General features: G+C 35.2%; 1 protein-coding gene across 1 annotated transcript in view; it reads right to left on the bottom strand.

Annotated features, from left to right (window-relative positions):
* Positions 1–3,010: 3,010 nt before the first annotated feature.
* LOC150080665 (alpha/beta hydrolase domain-containing protein 17B) overlaps positions 3,011–18,756 on the bottom strand; it is a 63,221-nt gene continuing 47,475 nt past the window's right edge. The window contains exon 2 of the mRNA XM_090381147.1: positions 3,011–3,469. Coding sequence (XP_090237273.1) covers positions 3,253–3,469 — 217 coding nt within the window. The 3' untranslated portion in view covers positions 3,011–3,252. The remainder of the gene's footprint in view (positions 3,470–18,756) is intronic.

The following is an 18,756-nucleotide window of genomic DNA, read 5'->3' as shown; positions in this document are numbered from 1 at the left end:
AAAAAAAAACACACTACAACACTGAATTATTCTGAAGTCCACCTGTGCACAAAATATTCATTCCAGAGTAAACATTTTTCACAAGAATGAATGGCACGTGCAGAAATAAACAAACACTAGTTTGGTTTGACCAGCTGTATTTTAAATTCACCATTCACAACAATACATACTTATGTGGGTGCCTCACATAAGAGGCCCAGTACAAAAGAAACTGGGCACTTCCATAGCCAGGAGCAGCAGTGTGTAGCACATGCTTCTTGATTAGACTGTAGTTAGAGCCTGTGATCACCAAATACAGAGGATGCAGAAAGGTCAGGGAATGACCACCACATATCCCCAGAGCAATATGGCCTTAGTTACTAATGCTCCTAAAAAAAAATCAAATAACCAAAATAAAAGAAACTCCACCCAACATTTGCTTTCAAATGTAAGGTCAGAGATCAGTTCACATGTCACTAGAGGTCTAGTTTCACCATGCTGAGTGGCGCTGTAATTGGTCTTGTAAACGAGGCAACAGATAGTTCAAAATGGTGGATGTTACAGTTATGTATCAAGTAAAGATTGGCGATTTAATTTTCTTACAAAGGAAGAAGTGACACCTATCGAAATCATACACTTCGCAAAAATGTTTATAGTGATGATAATGTAGATGCGAGTACAATTAGATGTTGGGTAAGACACTTTAAGAGTGAGGAAAGCGACATTGTTGACAAGCCCTGAAGTGGCCAGTCAGTAATATCCATGATAACAGACAAGAGCTGGATTGACATGCTGATCAAAGAGGGCCACTGCATCACAACATGAGAATTTTGGAATGCAGGTATAGGGAAACCTGCTATGATAACATCACAAAGGAACTAGGCTACAACAATGTTTATGCCCAATGGGTCCCAAAAATGCTGACACATGAGAACAAAGAAAGACGGAAAGTCATCTGTGCAGAACTTCTCCAGGGCTACGAAAGCAAAGGAGAGGTTTTTCCTTCATGCACACTCACAGGTGACAAAACCTGGGTCCACCATTATGATCCTGAAACGAAGAGACAGTCAATGGAGTGGCACCATCAAAATTCACTGCACTAGAAGTTCAAAAGACAGCCTTCTGTTGGGGGTATTTCTTGTGGACTTCTTGGAGCATGACATCACGATCAACTCAGATTGATATGTGGAAATGAAAAAGTTGAAAGCAAAAACCTCAATTCTTCTTCATGACACTGCATAACCCCATACCAGTCTGCGTACAATGGAGGCAAATGCAAAACTAGGGTGCACTGTTCTTTCTCACCCCTCACAGTCCGGATCTTGCACCTTCAGACCATCACCTCTTCGGCCTGCTGAAGAATGCACTCAGTGGAACCCATTTTGCAGATGACGACACTCAAAGCAGTGTTCATGATGCCCTCTAGAGCAAGAATAAGGACTTTTAACATGTGTTTGTTAATGATAGAAGATTAATTGATGTAAAAGGCATAGCTGTAGGAATTAAATTTTCTGAGGAAAAAAAAATAGGAAGCATTACTTTTGTACTACTCCTCATATTATAAGTATGCCAATGAAAGAATAAAGACATTGTTGTTAGAAAAACAAAGTGATGAAGGAATTAGACCCCACACATTCCTGAATCAGCAACCTAACTGTAATGCTTTAGTAAATTTAAGATTATTATTTTAGATTGCACTAAAGTTGAATTTTGACATTAATTCAAGGGAAAAAAAAAATGTTAAAAATAAAAATTAATACAGTATATAAAAAACAAAAATAATATAGCCTTATATGAAAAATATAAAAAACTCCTTACTAGGTGAAAAGTAATAAATTATTTTCATGTAAAATATACCTGAACTTATGAATTTTTTTTTTTTTAAATGAGATATACTTTGAAAAACAATCTTTATACAAGTTTGATTACCCTGTAATATGTATTTTGTCTTTATTTTTAATTTCAAAGTTCATATTTAAGTAAAATAAAACCAGAAATCAATACTTTTATATGTTCAAGAATTGCAGTAGACCTTACCTGAATAAATAATTGGTCTTTAAGTAATTAAGCAATAATTAATACTCACTAGAACAAAATATTATCCTCCCAAGCCTCCAATATTATGATTGTTGCAACAGTTTTCTTTTATTAAAGCTCATTTTTTTAATCCTCAATTACTTTCATTTATTTCTACATCCTTTTAACTTCACCCTCAAACTTAAAGGTCAAGAAGATTTCTTAAAATCCAAATAGCTGTTTTTGTCCTCTCTTCATCCCTAATCATACTTCCAGGGTATCTTTGGGAACCAATGGTTTTAGAGTTTAAGATTTGTTTAAATTTTGATAGGTGTCTATCATTATTTTATTTGTAAATTTATCCAACATTAATTATTATTAATGTGGGATAAGTTGAATGATTTGAGGGAATCTCTGGGTCAATTTTAGATAAATTTCTTCCTCTTTTCCTCAACCAACATTTCTCCACTACCCCCTCTCAACTCTACAAAAGAAATTCAGCAAATTCCATTATCCATCAGAAGAAAGTTGTGCCACAGCATCATTTTAATAGTCTAATTGTTTCATTTCAACATTCACATAGCGTGAAGATTTTTAATCTTCAAATTTCATTTTAGACTTTGATAGTAGTTCATGAAGTTTCAGTGGCAATGATTTTTAATTATAATACTTGTTAATAATTTTGTAGCAATTACTCAGTGCAATATATTCATGAGAATTAGGATTAACTAGTTTAATCATGCTCTCTTAACATTTTAAAATTATATCCAGTAGGCTTGTTCAGTGCCAAATTTTTATATGAATTACTTCATGATGTAATTATCAAATTATGCAGCTGAATTTAACAGTGCTTTTTTTTGATAAAGTTTAGACTATTTCATATGAAGTTTATTATGTTGATAATGCATAATAAATATTATAAATTTTATACAGGGTATAGACTCATGATGGAACAGCCAACAAAAACATTATAAAAGTCTTTAACCTGTCTAATAGGCTGTAATGGGCAAGCACCAAGCAATTATGGGTACAAAAAGTCTGGACCAATAGTGATGGAATTTCTATTACTCACACATGATATATATGGAAATGAATAAAATTACTGTTTTATAAAATACACTCCAAGAAAAAGATCAAAAGTGCCAGTTTTTGTTGTTATCATTATGTATTACATAAATATCCATGAGTCTTCCCTGCTTTTTCAGGTGAACTTTTAAGTTGGGATTTTTCCCCAGTCATTTAATGATAACTGATGAATCAGTTCACAAGTTCCATTGATACAAACTGTTTTAGCCGCTCCAAATACTGACCATAAAGTTCAACATCATTATGACCAGCACCCTCTACCCATAAGGGTTCTACAGCACGAGGACAACTCTCATAGATTGCTAGTCCATGAGAAAAATCAATTACTTCATCTTCAGTACCATGGATAACCAAAACAGGAGATGTTACTTTTGGAACCTTGTCAATACTAAAATATAAAGACAAAACTGTTAGTTTGTGTTAGTATATACTTTACATATACTCAAGTTCTACACAGCTCTTACTATTAACTAAAATGTAAGTAGTGTATTGTATCTAAGTTTAGCAGGCTTTACTGCACCCTACCCCCAAAAAAAAAAAATTTTCACCATCACCATAAAATGACCATCCAATTTCACTGCAAATTTTACAAGCAATTTATTCCAATGATCTACAACACGCTGCCTGAATGTAAACACCAACATATATTTCCTAAAGTTTTTGAACGCTAAAGAATACTGAATCTCACCAATAGAAAAATTCTGATACACCGATATCACTTTCTCTGTTGCTGGGTAAGAAATGCAATAATGTGACAATGATGTCCATATAAGTAGAGTTTACCTCTTGACTTCCTTCTTAGGAGCAGGGAAAACTGAAATGCATATGGCAAATCCAAAAACTTCGCAAGAGGTTTGCTAATCCTGACTGCAGTCATCCCAAAAAATGGCAACGTGTTACTAAAGAAGGGACTTATCCTGAAGGTTTGACTGGATTTTTTCCTATTTAAACAATCATTTATAAACACTTAAGCAGAACTTATTTGCACACCCTGGTATATAAAAACACAACCCTCTAATATACATTAGAACACCTGAACCCCCAGGGAGTAATCAATTTCAGAGATTGATTTGGATTTTTTTGTTCCTTGCACACAGATTGCCATTCTTTGATTCCCCCTCCTTGATTAAAGTTCACTTAACATAAATTGAACAGAACAGATTGAGAAGATATGGTTAATGTTTATAAAGATAAACATTAAAAGTAAAACAATTGCATGCATATTTTGCAACACATTCAAGATAAGTTAAAAACACTACACCATATAGTTATTAACTAAACTTCAAATCATATTCTGCACATTCTAGCATGCAATCTCAGAGAGCACATGAAACTGGCATACAGCTCAGATTCTTAAAACCAGCATTTGCTAAACTGGGGTCTGCAGACCAGTTCCAGAAAGTCTGCAAAACGTTCATAAGGTATCAAGTAATATGCCTTTATTTTCTTTAAATAATATACTGATAGAATCGCAATGGATTTCATTAACATTACTTATTTTTGATACAATTAGTATATATACTTTTCAAATTATTCATTCTATGTATAGCAAGTTGATAAATAAAGTTATTATTACAGGGTGTCTATAAATGGTGGGAACACTTTCAATAATTTATTGCATGCACATGGAGTAAGAGAGATACCATTTACTTATTTATACCATGTGACAGAGAAAACACGAGTTTCCCAGTTGTTACTGCAGAGGTGTGTAGTTCCATCATTCACTGCCAGTTGGTGTTACCTGTCATAACTCTACCACACGTATAGCCTTGTTGAAAGATGGTTTCAACATAGTTGAAAGAACGATTTCTTCTTGTGGGGATACATAAAGGATCATGTTTATGTATCACCTTTGCCACGTGACGTCCAGGAACTAAAGCAGAGAATTGAAGAAGCTACTACCACCACAGTCACACAGGATATGCTGGACAGGGTATGAAAAGAGTTAGATGATTACTGTGTGGACATTTGCCATGTCCCATGTGGTTCCCACATTGAATCACTGAAGTGATGTGATGTAAAAAAAAAAAAAAAAAAAAAAACTGACAGACACTTTCACAAGGTATGTATATGACACTGATATCTGTCCTAGTCTTTGTGCAATAAATTACTGAAAGTGTTCCTACCATTTATAAACACCCTGTATAGTAATTCGGTTACAGTTAATCCAGATTGAAATATGGAAAATTCTGTTCATAGTTGAGTACTTTGAAAGACAGGATTTAGGAAGGCAGATGAGTCACTGACTGCGCAGAGAGAGAAACGGAACATACATTGTCGAGTCTGACGGACGTTATTGCTTATATTGTGTACTTCTTTATACATGTGTGTGCGTGCACACACACTGTTCAACTTATATAATTATGGGCTCTAAAGAATTGAAAAGTGGAATAAAGAGAAAACATGTTACTTTATCATTAACAAGCTCAAAGTTTTAGAGCTTGAAAAATGTTCCTGGGGGGGAAAAATGCTGAAGAATTTGGTATTGGCCAATAGACTGTCAGATATTAAAAAAAAACAAGAATCTATAAAGAAGTTTCCTTTAAAATTCGGCGTGGGAAGTGATAAAAGCAGTGTGCCAAATAGACAGACATTAAAAAGGCCAAATGAAGTGTTGTTGGAAGAAGCAGTATTTAAATGGTATCTGCAGAAACAATCATGTGTTGTTGCCGTGCAATGCCAGCGCCATCTGATAAATATATAAAAAGACAATACATTTATCCATCTATTGATGGATAAATGTATTGTCTTTTTATAGTTTTTAAATAAACTCTACAGTGGTATTTTATTTGTTTTCATCAGCACTACCTATGTTTTATTTATTAAATTTTGCATTTATTTGTTCTAAAGTTTGTTCTTTAAAGGCTATCTTTTGCTTCACTAATCCGGATGAGACCCACCCTCCCCCTCAATTAATCCGAATTAGCGAGGGTTTACTGTGTGTGTGTTTAATCTTTTATGAAATAATGGAATGGTAGTAAAAGGAAGAGTGGTAAAATTTATATCAGATCAGATTAATGCCATCAATTATAGATTAAACATTACATCAGTCTGTAATCTAATTACTACTGTAAGAGTGTAATCTGTACCATATAGGTGCTCAAAGCGAGTCTTTGAGCCAATGAACCATAATGAAACTATGAATACTCCCACCATGAGTTATGGAAGGGAAACTTCGGCACTCACCAAAAGAATGGAAGAGAAGCTGAAAAATACGCAGTGAAGAATGGAATGAATATTATGAATAAGACTGCTGGATAAGAAGAGAAACACATGGATTAGTAGCAAACACAAGTAAAGGTCATTCTTATTGAAACTAAAAAGAACTGAAATGGACTTGGGCAGAACAGAGCTCAAAGACATGACAGATGGACTAAGAAAATAACAGAATGGTACCCAAGAGAAGCTAAAAGAAAACCTGGAAGACAATGACGGAGATGGACAGATGAAATTCAAGAGTTCATGTGTAGTAAATGGATAGCCATTGCACAAAACAGAAGGAACTAGAAAGTTGCTGGAGAGGCTTTCATCCTGCAGTGGATTGAAAATGGCTGATGATGATGAAGACTAATGAAACGCTCTTCAACTGCCTAGAGGATTTCTCTCCACTATAAAAAAAATACGCGAAGTAAATTAAGTGGATTTACACAAGTTCAGGTGAGTAAATAACCCTCAGTAACAAACAAGATGCAAACTGCTTTACACCGCATACACTATATATATATATATAAAAAGGCAAATACGAAAATATATATAAATTTGATTGATTCAAGGTGATGTATACATGATAAAGTCACAGTTCACTTTGATAGTACTTTGTTCGAATTTGATAAATTGTCATTTAAGAACAATAATGCAGAACTTATATTGACTTTGCATGTGCACACATACCTCCCCTTGAAAAGTAATTGTTAATTTCAGATCATATATGGCAGTATCGGTTAAAAGTAGGTTAAAGAAAGGTATGCACACTCACTGACATATAGAACAAAATGGAACTTGGATGAGAGGGAAGTGGTGTGGGGGGGGGGGAACACTCATCATGCTATCCCAACTGCTAAAACATGATTATCACTACATGCAATACCAGTGCATATCCATTTACCAGATGGTAGAAAGAGCTAAGAACCCAAAAATTAACCTCTTCAAAATATTGAATGTCAATAGAAGATAGCAGGTAAAGCAACCATACTTCCAAGCAGATCACCATTAAATAAGTGATGGCTGACAGCACTGTATATGCAAAGCCCAGAAAAAAATAAAAAATTTAAAATGCCATCAAACAGATATGCAAATTTTTTTTTTTTTTAGTATAGTTTTAACTTTCAATCTGCATCCCTGATTTTGTTGCAATTTGAGAACGTCCGTAAAAAAAAAAAAAAAAAAAAAAAAAATCAGATGCGAGTTTAATGAGTTCTGTATATGCCTATGCTCTGGTTCATATAATAATAAGCTTAAGCATTTGTTGGGAACACCAGGTGTTTGTAATAAAAATGAAAGTCATAGATTGCCAAAATTACTTATAATTTTAGGCATAGATGTTTAATATTAATTTACTTTTGGTTTGAATTTAACATGACATTATTTTAGTTTAAAGTGTGTTAGCTGGATTATAATTTCAATTGATAATGTAATTCAGATTACAAGTTTTTGGTCAAATGTTTAGTTGACTTAGCAGACTATATTCCATGCAGTTGATTCTGTAAGTGGAATTATAAGTCTTCTTGCCATTTTTTAGTGCTATTATTAAGCTAGTGCAGCTTGAATTCCAAATACAGCAGTCACTCATGGGCTGCTGATATGACAATTTCTGAATGCAATGGCACTTTGATTCATCATGCAGCTGTCGTTATTGTCCACAATACTAAAAAATAAAATAAACTTTATAATTACACCAGCATACAATATTATCGATTTCATTTGTAGACTTATTTGTGATTTGATTTCTGAGAAATGGCCAAAGCTTTTACTGTGTTTGGCTGCAGAAATTCAATCAATTGCAGAAGCAAATCTGGTTCTCAAATTCTTTCATTTAAAAAAAAAAAAAAAAAAAAAAAAACTTTAAATTTTTAAAAAGCATTTTTGCCATATAAGCTTAAAAGATATTCCACAGAATATTTCTGAGTGCATTTATATGTTTATTAAAGTAAGCTAACGGCTGTTGTGATGATTTTTAAATTGTGGTTTAATGTTAATTTTGTTAATATTAAAAATAAATTAAATAATAATTAAAATTATAGCAATTGTCTTATATCTATTATATTGTCAAGATAATGAACACATTAAGAAGTACCTAATTTTAAACCCTTTGCTGTCTTTATTCCAAAGATTTCCATGGTATCAGAGGACTTATGCAAAAGACTGAGATTTAGGCATGCATCAGCTGGAGGATTAATGAATCTCACCCCCCCAGCACATACAGTTGAAACAAAGAGCACAAGAAACCTACAAAACAACTCTTGAGAAAATTGATAGAATTGGGATCAGTTACTATAGTTGTTAAGTGGCTCTTGAAGCTGTCTCACATCAGTGCATGTGATGTGAGACAGCACCTATCCTGGTGCAGAGAATGAAAAAAATGACATTATAGCAAATAGAGGATCGTGTTGTGAAGAGATGAATGTTGTTGTAGTAGTAGCAGTAGCAGCAGGTTCTTCTGACAAGTGCTTTATATCTAACAAATTATTTAGAGCATCAAATATATAAGGTTGATATTTAGAGCTATTATTTTTAAAAATAAAACTGCCATGATATTCATTCAATTTGGTCAGCATGTTAATTTTCAATATTGTTTCCATAAATGTATAGATTTGAATGGCTGCAAGTGTCATAGCCCCATGATAATACGGTGGTGTGGCCTGTGAACCACACCACTCTCAGTATCAAAATCAGGCATTGTTTAAACCCCCCCCCCCCTTTTTAATTAGCTATATATGATAAAATCACATTTCTAAACTGAACCAAAGGCAATTAAATGAATTTAATTAGTTGCCTCTAATCTCTCATCATAGCAAAACAGTTGCACTTTGGGAGCGAGGCCATATGCACGAAGAAAAGAATAGGTGGACTAGAACCAGGGTGTCTGCCAGGAGTAACGCTTAATGATGTCACTGTCAGATTTTAGGGGGGGGGAGTAAAGGGAATATTATTATTCATGTGGGGGATCAAGTGCACATGATCTGACGATTTGTTAGACAAACATAGGACCGTGCTGAAGAAATGCTACAGATTAGGCCATAATGTCTGTGTCTGTACAGACATTATAGGAGGGATTATATGCTGAAAGTCTTATGAATTAACTCAAGACCTTAAACTCTGCAAGGTCTCTATGGGAGGAAATTATCAGCTTGGCCCACACTTGTAGGTAGATAGAATCTGTTTTGTAGACACTAAATACATTTAAACAAAGGTGGTGCAAGGGTTTTTGCCAGTATTATTGAGAATACCTTAAAGGTTCAGGAAACTATTAGCTTGGGGGAGGGGGAAACAAAGGTAATATAGATACATGTTTATCTGATAATATTGGTCACAGTAATGCTTTCACATACTTCAAGAGTTCTTGTTTGTTACCACAACAGACCCTATTAGCAAGATGTTATGAGGACAGAAATGTTTCAAATGAGCAGGTAGCTAATACCAAGAAAGAGCTTAAATAGCTTTTAAGGGTGTGCCAGGGTAGTTAACTATACAAGAATACCAAGTCTTGATTGTTTATACAGTAATGTTAAAAGTGTAGTCAATAAAATGAGTGAATTTGAACTGCTGGTTAGGATAAGTAACACTGACATAATAGGGCTTAGAGAAAAGTGGTGCCACCAGAAGAGATAGGGGAGGATGAGTTTCAGTATAGTATGTATAATGTATTTAGGAAGGATAGGGCAGATAGAAGGGGGTGATGGGGTCATGCTTCTTATCAAAAGCATCCTGAGAATGACAAAAGCTTTCCCAGATTCAGACATTTCAGATGCTAGTATAGAATCTGTATGGTGAGATAGTTGGAAGCAAAGGCACAATGAGTGAGAGTAATTTACATGGCAAGTGATTGTGAAGATTATAATGGGAGCCTTTACATACAAATAGAATGGAAAAAAAAGTGCAGCCATTATCAACCCACTGCAGGGTGGAAGCCTCCTCAACAATTCATGCTGAGGGAAAAATGGACCATAATCTACCACGCTGGTCCAGTGCGGGTTGGCAGATCGACCGTATTCAACAGTCAGGGGCTTGAACCCCGGTCTACTCAAAGAGCGTGTGCTACTGCACTCCCGCTCCTGCCCACTTGGCTACGGAGGAAAGCAAGCATGAATGTCTTATTATAGGGGATTTTAAATTGCCTCTAATTGACTGGAGCAAATGGGAAGGAAGCTCCACATGGGAGACAATTTTTAAATCAACTAGATTTTTATTTGTACCAACATGTCAGGGAAAAGAATATTCTAGACCTCATCATCACCCATGAACCAGATGACATAATAGGGATGACAGCAAAGGAACCAGTAGAAGGAAGTGATCACTAAGTTCTATGGTGAAAATGAAGAGAGGTTAAAGGCAAAGGAATGGGTTATATAATAAGGACGGCTTAAGGTGCTACGTAAGCTCTATTAACTGGGTAGATATCACACAAAGAGTGAATACAATTGAATTACACAGAAGTCTTGAATTTGTATATACCATTAAAAAAAAAAAAAAAACCTCCAAGAGGAGGATTCCAAGTTGGATGAATAATGAAATTGCCAGATTACTTGAGCAAGGAAAAGTTACAGCAATAAAAAGTACTGAAGCCTATTACAGCTACAAAGTGATCTGTAATAGTGCCACAAAAATGTTAGGCTGGCAAAGGCAGATTATAGAAAATCTGCTAGCAAAGAGTGGGGATAAGGAATTCTTCACATATATAAATGCAAAGAGAAGGACAAACCAGATCCAGACCCTTATGTAATGGATGTGGGATAATATTAGATACCCCAAGCTGATGCTGCAGATGAACTCAACGGTTACTTTGCATCTATATTTACAGAAGAAAAACGCTTTGTCAAAGAGAAATTATCGGAGTGAAGTTGAAAAATATGTAATTAATGATATTGAAATTGCGAATGATTATTTAATGAAAATAACTTTCAAGCCTACAGGCCAGTAAGGCTCCTGGGGTTTGTGGTGGCCTCCATAGCCGAGTGGTCATGGGCAGGAGTGCAGTAGCACACCCTCCTTGAGTAGACCAGGGTTCAAGCCCGACTGCTAAATACAGTTGATCTGCCAGCCCGCAATGGACCAACATGGCAGATTATGGTCCATTTCCCTCAACATGAATTGTTCGGGAGGCTTCCATCCTGCAGTGGGTTGAGTTTTTTTTTTTTTTGGCTGCAGTTTTTTTTTACCCTATAATCTTAAGGGAGGCAACAAGTAAGTGCATTGAACCATTGAAGCTAATTATGAGAGCATCACCAGACTCTGGAGAGATTCCATTGGATTAAAAAAGTGCCAATGTATTTCCAATACATCAGGGCAGTTTTTTAAGAGTGTAATGGGAACTTGCCGACTGGTCAGTCTAACTTCAGTAGTAGGGAAAATCACGGAAGCAATGATCGGGGATGGAATTCAGGATCATTTGGATAGAAATGGAATTCTGAAAGATATGCACCATGGTTTTGTAAAGGGAAAATCATGTTTAATTAATCTGGTTAGCTATTTTGACAGGGTCACTCAAGAGCTGGACTTGGTGAATAATTTCTACATAGTTTATTTAGATTTCAGCAAAGCATTTGACTCAATCCAAAATGAATGGCTGCTCTATAAGCTGGAACAGGTTGGAATCACAGGGGAAATCCTTAAATGGATAGATGCATGTCTTCAGGGCAGAAAGCAGAGGGTTGTGATAAATGGTTATTCCTCAGATTGGGTTGATATAATCAGTGTGGGTCCCAAGGATCACAGTATTAGGACCACTTGTTTTTGATTTTCATAAATGACAATGAAGGTATAGAGAGCATGATGTCTAAATTTGCAGATGATGTAAAGATTGGTAGAGTAGTTAATGATCACCGCCAAGCAGAGCTTCAGAGTGACTAGGTAGACTTCAGGGATGGTAAAAAAAAAAAAAAAGGCAGCTATGCTTTAATCCAGCAAGGATTAAGGTATTACACCTGAGGAAAAGTAACCTGAAAATAACTTATACACTTGAAGTTGAACTAAAGCCAATAGTGGAGGAAAGGGCCTTGGATGCTATGATACAGTCAGACAAAGTTCTCAGAGCATTGTAGCCAGGGTAGAAGGAAGGCCCATGGTGTCCTATTGATGATTTATCGAACATTTGCTAGTAGAGATAAGGACATCATAGTCCCATTATATAAGGCAATTGTTAAAACCACACTTGGAATACTGTGTTCAAGTATGGAGACCACACAAAGACAACTTCTTGAAAGGGTCCAAAGACAGGTAACTCACTTGATGAGATTGGCAAAAGGGCATCCATACGAGGAAAGACTTCAAAATATGTGGGTTGCACAGCTTGGAAACTATGCACCTTAGAGGAGACTTGATTGAAGTGGTTAAGGCTCTGAGAGGCATAAGTAAAATGAATGAGGCCAAAATTTTCACGGTTATAAGTGATTCTAGAACTAGGGGCCATAAATTCAAGTTACAGGGGGAGATGTTTAGACCGGATTGCAGGAAGTTTTATTTTAGCCAAAGAGTTATAAATTACTGGAATAAGATACCTACACGGGCAGTTGAGGCTGAAAGTTTGGAGACATTCAAAGGTCAGCTGGACAGTTACCTACAAGAGGAGGGAAACAGATTTGTCTATTTCCATTTTTCTTCTTCTTATTATTATTTTTTGCTGGTGCAGCATAAGCCATAGGCTTCCTTGCACCATGTGGCCATTTCTACTAATAATACTAACACTAAAAATGCCAGGAATCTCTGAAATGCAAACAATACGTTAGAATAGTGGGCAACCAGTGGTGAGCTATAGTGGGCTCACAAGAGCCCATTGTTATTTTTTTTTGAAAATTTGCGAGCCCATTGTTGAGACCATTATTTTACAAATGAAATCCCGAATACAATTATTGAGTATTCAGAGCCGAAACTACGGTGGGGCGAGTGGGGGTCCATTCCCAGGATTTTAATGGTGCAATCTATCAGTTATGTATTTTAAAATTGCTTCATTTTTGATTTAATTACAGTCTGGCCTCTATTTAACAAACTTCTTTATAGCAAATTTTTTTGATTCCCTTGGTAATCACATTTAAAATAGTTTCTGTTGAACTAAGAAAATTTCCATGTAATGAACGAATTAAGAGAACTCTGTATGCATTGTTCTCACCTCTGGCCTTTAGACAATTAGAAAGAGCGAATTAAAGGTGAAGGGGATTACCATTTTGCAATGTTAGTGGTGTCCATAAAACCTATGCAGTCACACACCGAGAAGTCACGCTCTTCAATCTGCTTTCCATAGTCAGTCAGAGCAATAAGAAGATTCCTCGACATGGATAATAGTCTCTGGTCAACCTGTGTTATGGTTCCCCTTTACTCTGACAAACAAGCATATGTTTTACGGAGAAGTGAGTGATCCATGCCTTCCAGTAAATTTCTCCCGTCTATGTTTACAGTAGCTGAATATTCGTGCGATTCCAACATTTTGCACTGTATTCAAACAATTAGTTTTTTTTTTTTTTTTGGTAGTTGTCGCATTGGCTTCTATGGCCATAATGCACCTCCCAAAGTTTTTGCCTTTTACTCTTATCCAAGCCCAAGGCGGGATTCGAACCCGCAACCTTTGCGTTGCCAGACAGGCACTTTACCCACCTGGCTAGCCCGGTCAACTCAAACAATTGGGGACAGTAGCAACTTGGATTGGGGGTGGAATTGAGGCAATTAAGATATATAAACTTTACGATGATGAAATGTTGGCAGATTTTGAAACTTTGTCGAGCTTTTTACTGTGTAGAAAGTGTTCTAAAATATGGCATACAGGCAATAATTAAAAAAAAAAAAACTATTACCAATCTCCAAAAAACTAGCACGAATTAAGGATGATTGCTAAAGAACTTTATGGGGAAACTATAAAAATCGGTCATGTGTTCGGGCCACGATGGGCAACTTGTAGCTTGTGGGTTGGAGGAATTAACTCTTTGTGCAAACATTTTGAATCAGAAGTTAAATATTCCAGATTATTAAACAGACTTAAATTTGGAATTTCTTAAATTAGCACTAATGATCGACATCCTGCAGGACAATGGTAAAAGCATATAAATTAATAATTCGAACTATCAATGCTATTGATAATTTGAAAAATTCAGAAGGTAAAATTGAGCATGTTGAAGTGGAAAGAATTTGAAGGAATCAAAATCAAAAGCAAAAAAATTACCTCGTGACAGGTTATTAAATGCATTGTTTTATCCTTAAAAAGGATAAGTTATTAATGCAACAGTGATTTTAAATTAAAAAACAAAAATGACGACACCACTGAAAGAAATTTTAAACATATGCTACCCGAAATTGTGGAATGTGAAAGTCTCGGCAAGATGGTTAAAACCAAATACGAAATTTGTTTTCTGATAAAATATGAAATACAAATTAATGATTTTAGAGTTTGTCAGACAGTTTTGAAATCTAGTGAAATTCCCTTTTCAATTAAGAAAGCCAGAAATATCTTTGAAACCATTGTGATTAGCTGAGTGAGCTTTCAACATAATGAATAATATTGCGACAATTAAACACACTGCAGATTACGAAGACTATACATCTAAATGGAAAACCATTGCTTCAATTTGATCCAGATTGTTATGTCAAATCATTCCTCTGTAATAATCTCTCAACTATTGAGTAAAGCAGAAGACAGACAACAAATATTAATAAAGAAGTAAATTGGCAATTTTTAGATTAAATTTTTCTTGAATATTTGGGAAATTTCTTTCCCATGTAATCTATGATTTTTTTGTCTACTTTTTCTAGAAAGTTTGTTTTTATGTAATATTTGTTTTTATATTGTGGAATGTTTTGTGATAGTTTTTATGTTATTTATGATATGGGAAATATTTCATGTTATTTTTTTTTATTCACAATATTAAAATTTTATCATGAAAAAAAAAAAAATGTATCCATTAAATTTCCCTAGTTGTTAAATAAAAAAAAGACTAATAAAAAAGTTGAGCATGTGCAGAGCACGCACAGTAGATGGTTTATGCAAACATCCTTCACGTTTCTTTTTGGTATATATATAAAGAAATAATTGAGCTTTACTGTAAATATTTTATTGATCAAACACAGATTTTCATAATTTCTAGAAGACAAGACAATGAATTTATGATAACTAAAGTAAGAGATGTATACTTGCGAGTGCAACGTATCTAAATATCTCTGTAAAATAGCACCAATTGACGTACCAATCTTATAGTCGAAGCAACATACGCAGAGTGTCCAGTTGTGAAGTATATCTCCACCATGTGAGAGATGCCTAATGATGTGCATGTAATTGAGATCATGAGTACTTTAGGGCTATAAGCCTCAGGTTGCAAAATAGTTAACTGACATGAAAGTTAACTTGCATGTCAGTTAATTATTTCAGAAACCCGAGGCTCATAGCCCTAAAGTGCTCTATGGAGCTTAATTAAGCTGACTGACAGAATCAAGATTATTTGTGAGAGCCACTGACTTGGTTGAAATGTCAGCCAAATTATTTCCCTTTGGGAGGGAGTCCATATGCCATAAAGAAATTGCATAAAAAAAAAAAAAAGTGTTTAAAAAAGTGTGCAACTTCTACAAAAATTAACAAAAATGCTCCAATCCCAATGTATCTAGGGATCCAGCAGAAACAAGACTTGGTGAGGATTACATCTCACTATGGGTAAAAGCTTCAATACACCTGATACTGGAGATACAAATGCGATTGAAAGCTAGCTGAATAGTGTGCAACTCAGCAGACTCCATACGTCAAGCCATCTGTGTGAACTTGCAAGAAGTCAGCATATTCAGTTCAGTGTACTAAATACAGCTGCAGGTAGACTGTTTTGTTTGTTTGTTTGTTTGTTTTTTGGTTTTTAGGAGCATTAGCAACCAAGGCCATATTGCTCCAGGATGTGCGGTGGTCATTCCTTGACCTTTCATATTTGACCTTTCATGTCTTCCATATTTGGGGGGTGACTGGCTCGAACCCCAGTCTAATCAAGAAGCGTGTGCTACGCACTGCTGCTCCTTCCCACCTGGCTACGGAGGTGCCCTGCAGGTAGGCAGCAGACTGCATATTAACTTTCTTTCAATTTAAGGAGAAACTGCATGCCAGGGCAGGGAAATACCCTGGTAACAAAGATATCTTGCCTACTATGATATATCTGAGTAGCTCTTGAATATGGATGTCAGCTGAATGGTTTATTTAAAAGTACGAGGACCAGTACAAAAGTACTCACTCCTAATTTTTTGCTTTCAAATGTGGTGCTGTAGATCATTTTGCATATCACTGAGTGATCACTAGGTCTCTGGTTTCACTGTACTGAGCAGTACTGCAATTAGTCTCTTGAGTGCAACACATGGATAGTTCAAAATAGCAGATGTTAAGATACGTTATCAAGCAAAGAGTGGTTATTGAATTTCTTACCGACGTCTATCAAAATCCACACGTCTCAAAACATGCTTATGGTAACAATACTGTAGATGTGAGTAGAGTTAGACACTTTAAGAGTGGAAAAAGTGACACTGTTGACAAACCCCAAAGCAGCCAGCCAGTAACGTCAATGACAAGAGTTGGATCCACATGTTGATCAAAGAGGACTGCCACGTCACAACATGCAAATTGTGCAATACAGTGGGTATAGGGAAACCTACTCTGATAATCATCATAAAGGAACTAGGCTACAATAAGATTTGCATCAGGTGGGTAGCAAAAATGCTGACAAGTGCAAAGAAGCCCAGAAAGAGGCCACTGCAAAACTGGGGTGCACTGTTCTTCCTCATCCCCTCTCAAAGCCCAGATCTTGCACCTTCCGACTATCAGCTCTTTGGTTCGCTGAAGGATGCACTCAGTGGAACCCATTTTGTAAACTACAATCAGCTCAAGCACAGTGTTTGCAAAGCACTCCGGAACAAGATTAAGGACTTTTAAAGGATTGGAATACAGCGCCTAACTCAGAGATGGCGGAAGTGCAGAGAAAACGGCAACTTTGTGGAATAAAAAAAAAAAGTTTATTAATGATTGAAGATTAATTGATGTAAAAGGCATAACTAAGAATTAAATTTTCTGAAGGGGAAAAAAAAAAAGAAAAAGCATTTCATATAACTCCTGGTTCGAAAACTGATGTCCTTGGGGTGGGCTGATTAGGATTATCAGACCAAGTGGTTTAAAAGGAGGAATCAGTAGCAAAAATTTGCTAAAAGGAAGACAAAAGAGGAGAGCGGATTGATTAAAGTAAAAGTCTAAATAAAAATCATAAATCATTAAAAATCAAAGTTAATTCATACAAGTCTCTTATGTACAGTAAAGAATATCCTAGTTGACCATGGTCCAAATCCACGACCTCAAAATACTGTTAAAACGATAATATTCTTTCAAATCACTATCATGATAATATTAAACTCCTCTGATCTATAGTCAATATGAAGTGTAAACCAAACAATATTTTCAATCATATGTAATAAGAAAAAAAAATTCTAAGATGCAATTGTCTTTGTCTCCATTTTTTTTTTTAGGTTCTTTTCAACTAACCTTCTTTCAAGAAAATATGAAATGCAATAAAAATTCTCTATCTCACTTATTGGCAAAAGACATGCATGACATGTCTTGTGCCGATAGGTGAGGTGGAGGCATGTCATACATATAAAAATTAAGATCAGGGCTAAACCTGGATAATCTGTTGCCAGATATAAAGAGTGCCATACATATATCTCAGGAAAGAAGAATATAACATAAAAAATATGGAACCCCTCATAACATATGCTTTTGTATCATAGCAAAACTTCTATTGTCACTGGTTATGTTCTAGGCTAATCAACAAATTGCAAATGCCAGGATTAAAATAAGTTGATTCCTGACTAAAAACTTTTGTTTAAAATGTTTTGGTATTGTATTGATATATTTCTACAAATACTAGCTACTCATTGGTTTTGCTAGAAGTAGACAGAAGAAATCATAAGTTAACCTGTAGAGTTTGTTTTTAAATTAACTTGTGCACAAACCTGTCCAAGATAGATTATTTTTTGCATCTTGTTTCTCTGAAAGGTAGAATGAAAGTGTGACTTGCAATTTTATATTATTCAAGTATGAAGAATAACTTTTCAAAAATACAGTTAACAGATATAAACTATCAGATTAGTGTCAGATATATTACTTTAAAATATCAATTCAGTACAATAAAACCCAGGGCAGTGTCTAGATATTTTGATGCCCAAGTGACACTAATATGGCACCTCATGTACATATGTGGATGGTAGCAAAAACAGCGGTAGGTCATCTGATAGGCACTGAAATTTTTTTAAATTTATGGAAAATGTTTTGGGTTTTTTGAATTCTGCTTGAACAATTCCACTACTTTATCTTTTCTTAATGAATTGCAGTGTGGTACTTTAATTTTTAATAAAAAATTAAAAAACAAGCTACAGTTTTACACCTTTTATTTAAGTGGTGTTTGCCCCACTTTGGGGTACCACTGCCACTGGGTTAACATTGATAAATGCAGGAGGATACTG

Source organism: Mastigoproctus giganteus, chromosome 9 (assembly GCF_048544385.1).
Source record: "Mastigoproctus giganteus isolate SK-2022 chromosome 9, ASM4854438v1, whole genome shotgun sequence".
Classification (NCBI taxonomy): domain Eukaryota; kingdom Metazoa; phylum Arthropoda; class Arachnida; order Uropygi; family Thelyphonidae; genus Mastigoproctus; species Mastigoproctus giganteus.
This window is presented reverse-complemented; position numbering and strand designations above follow the sequence as displayed.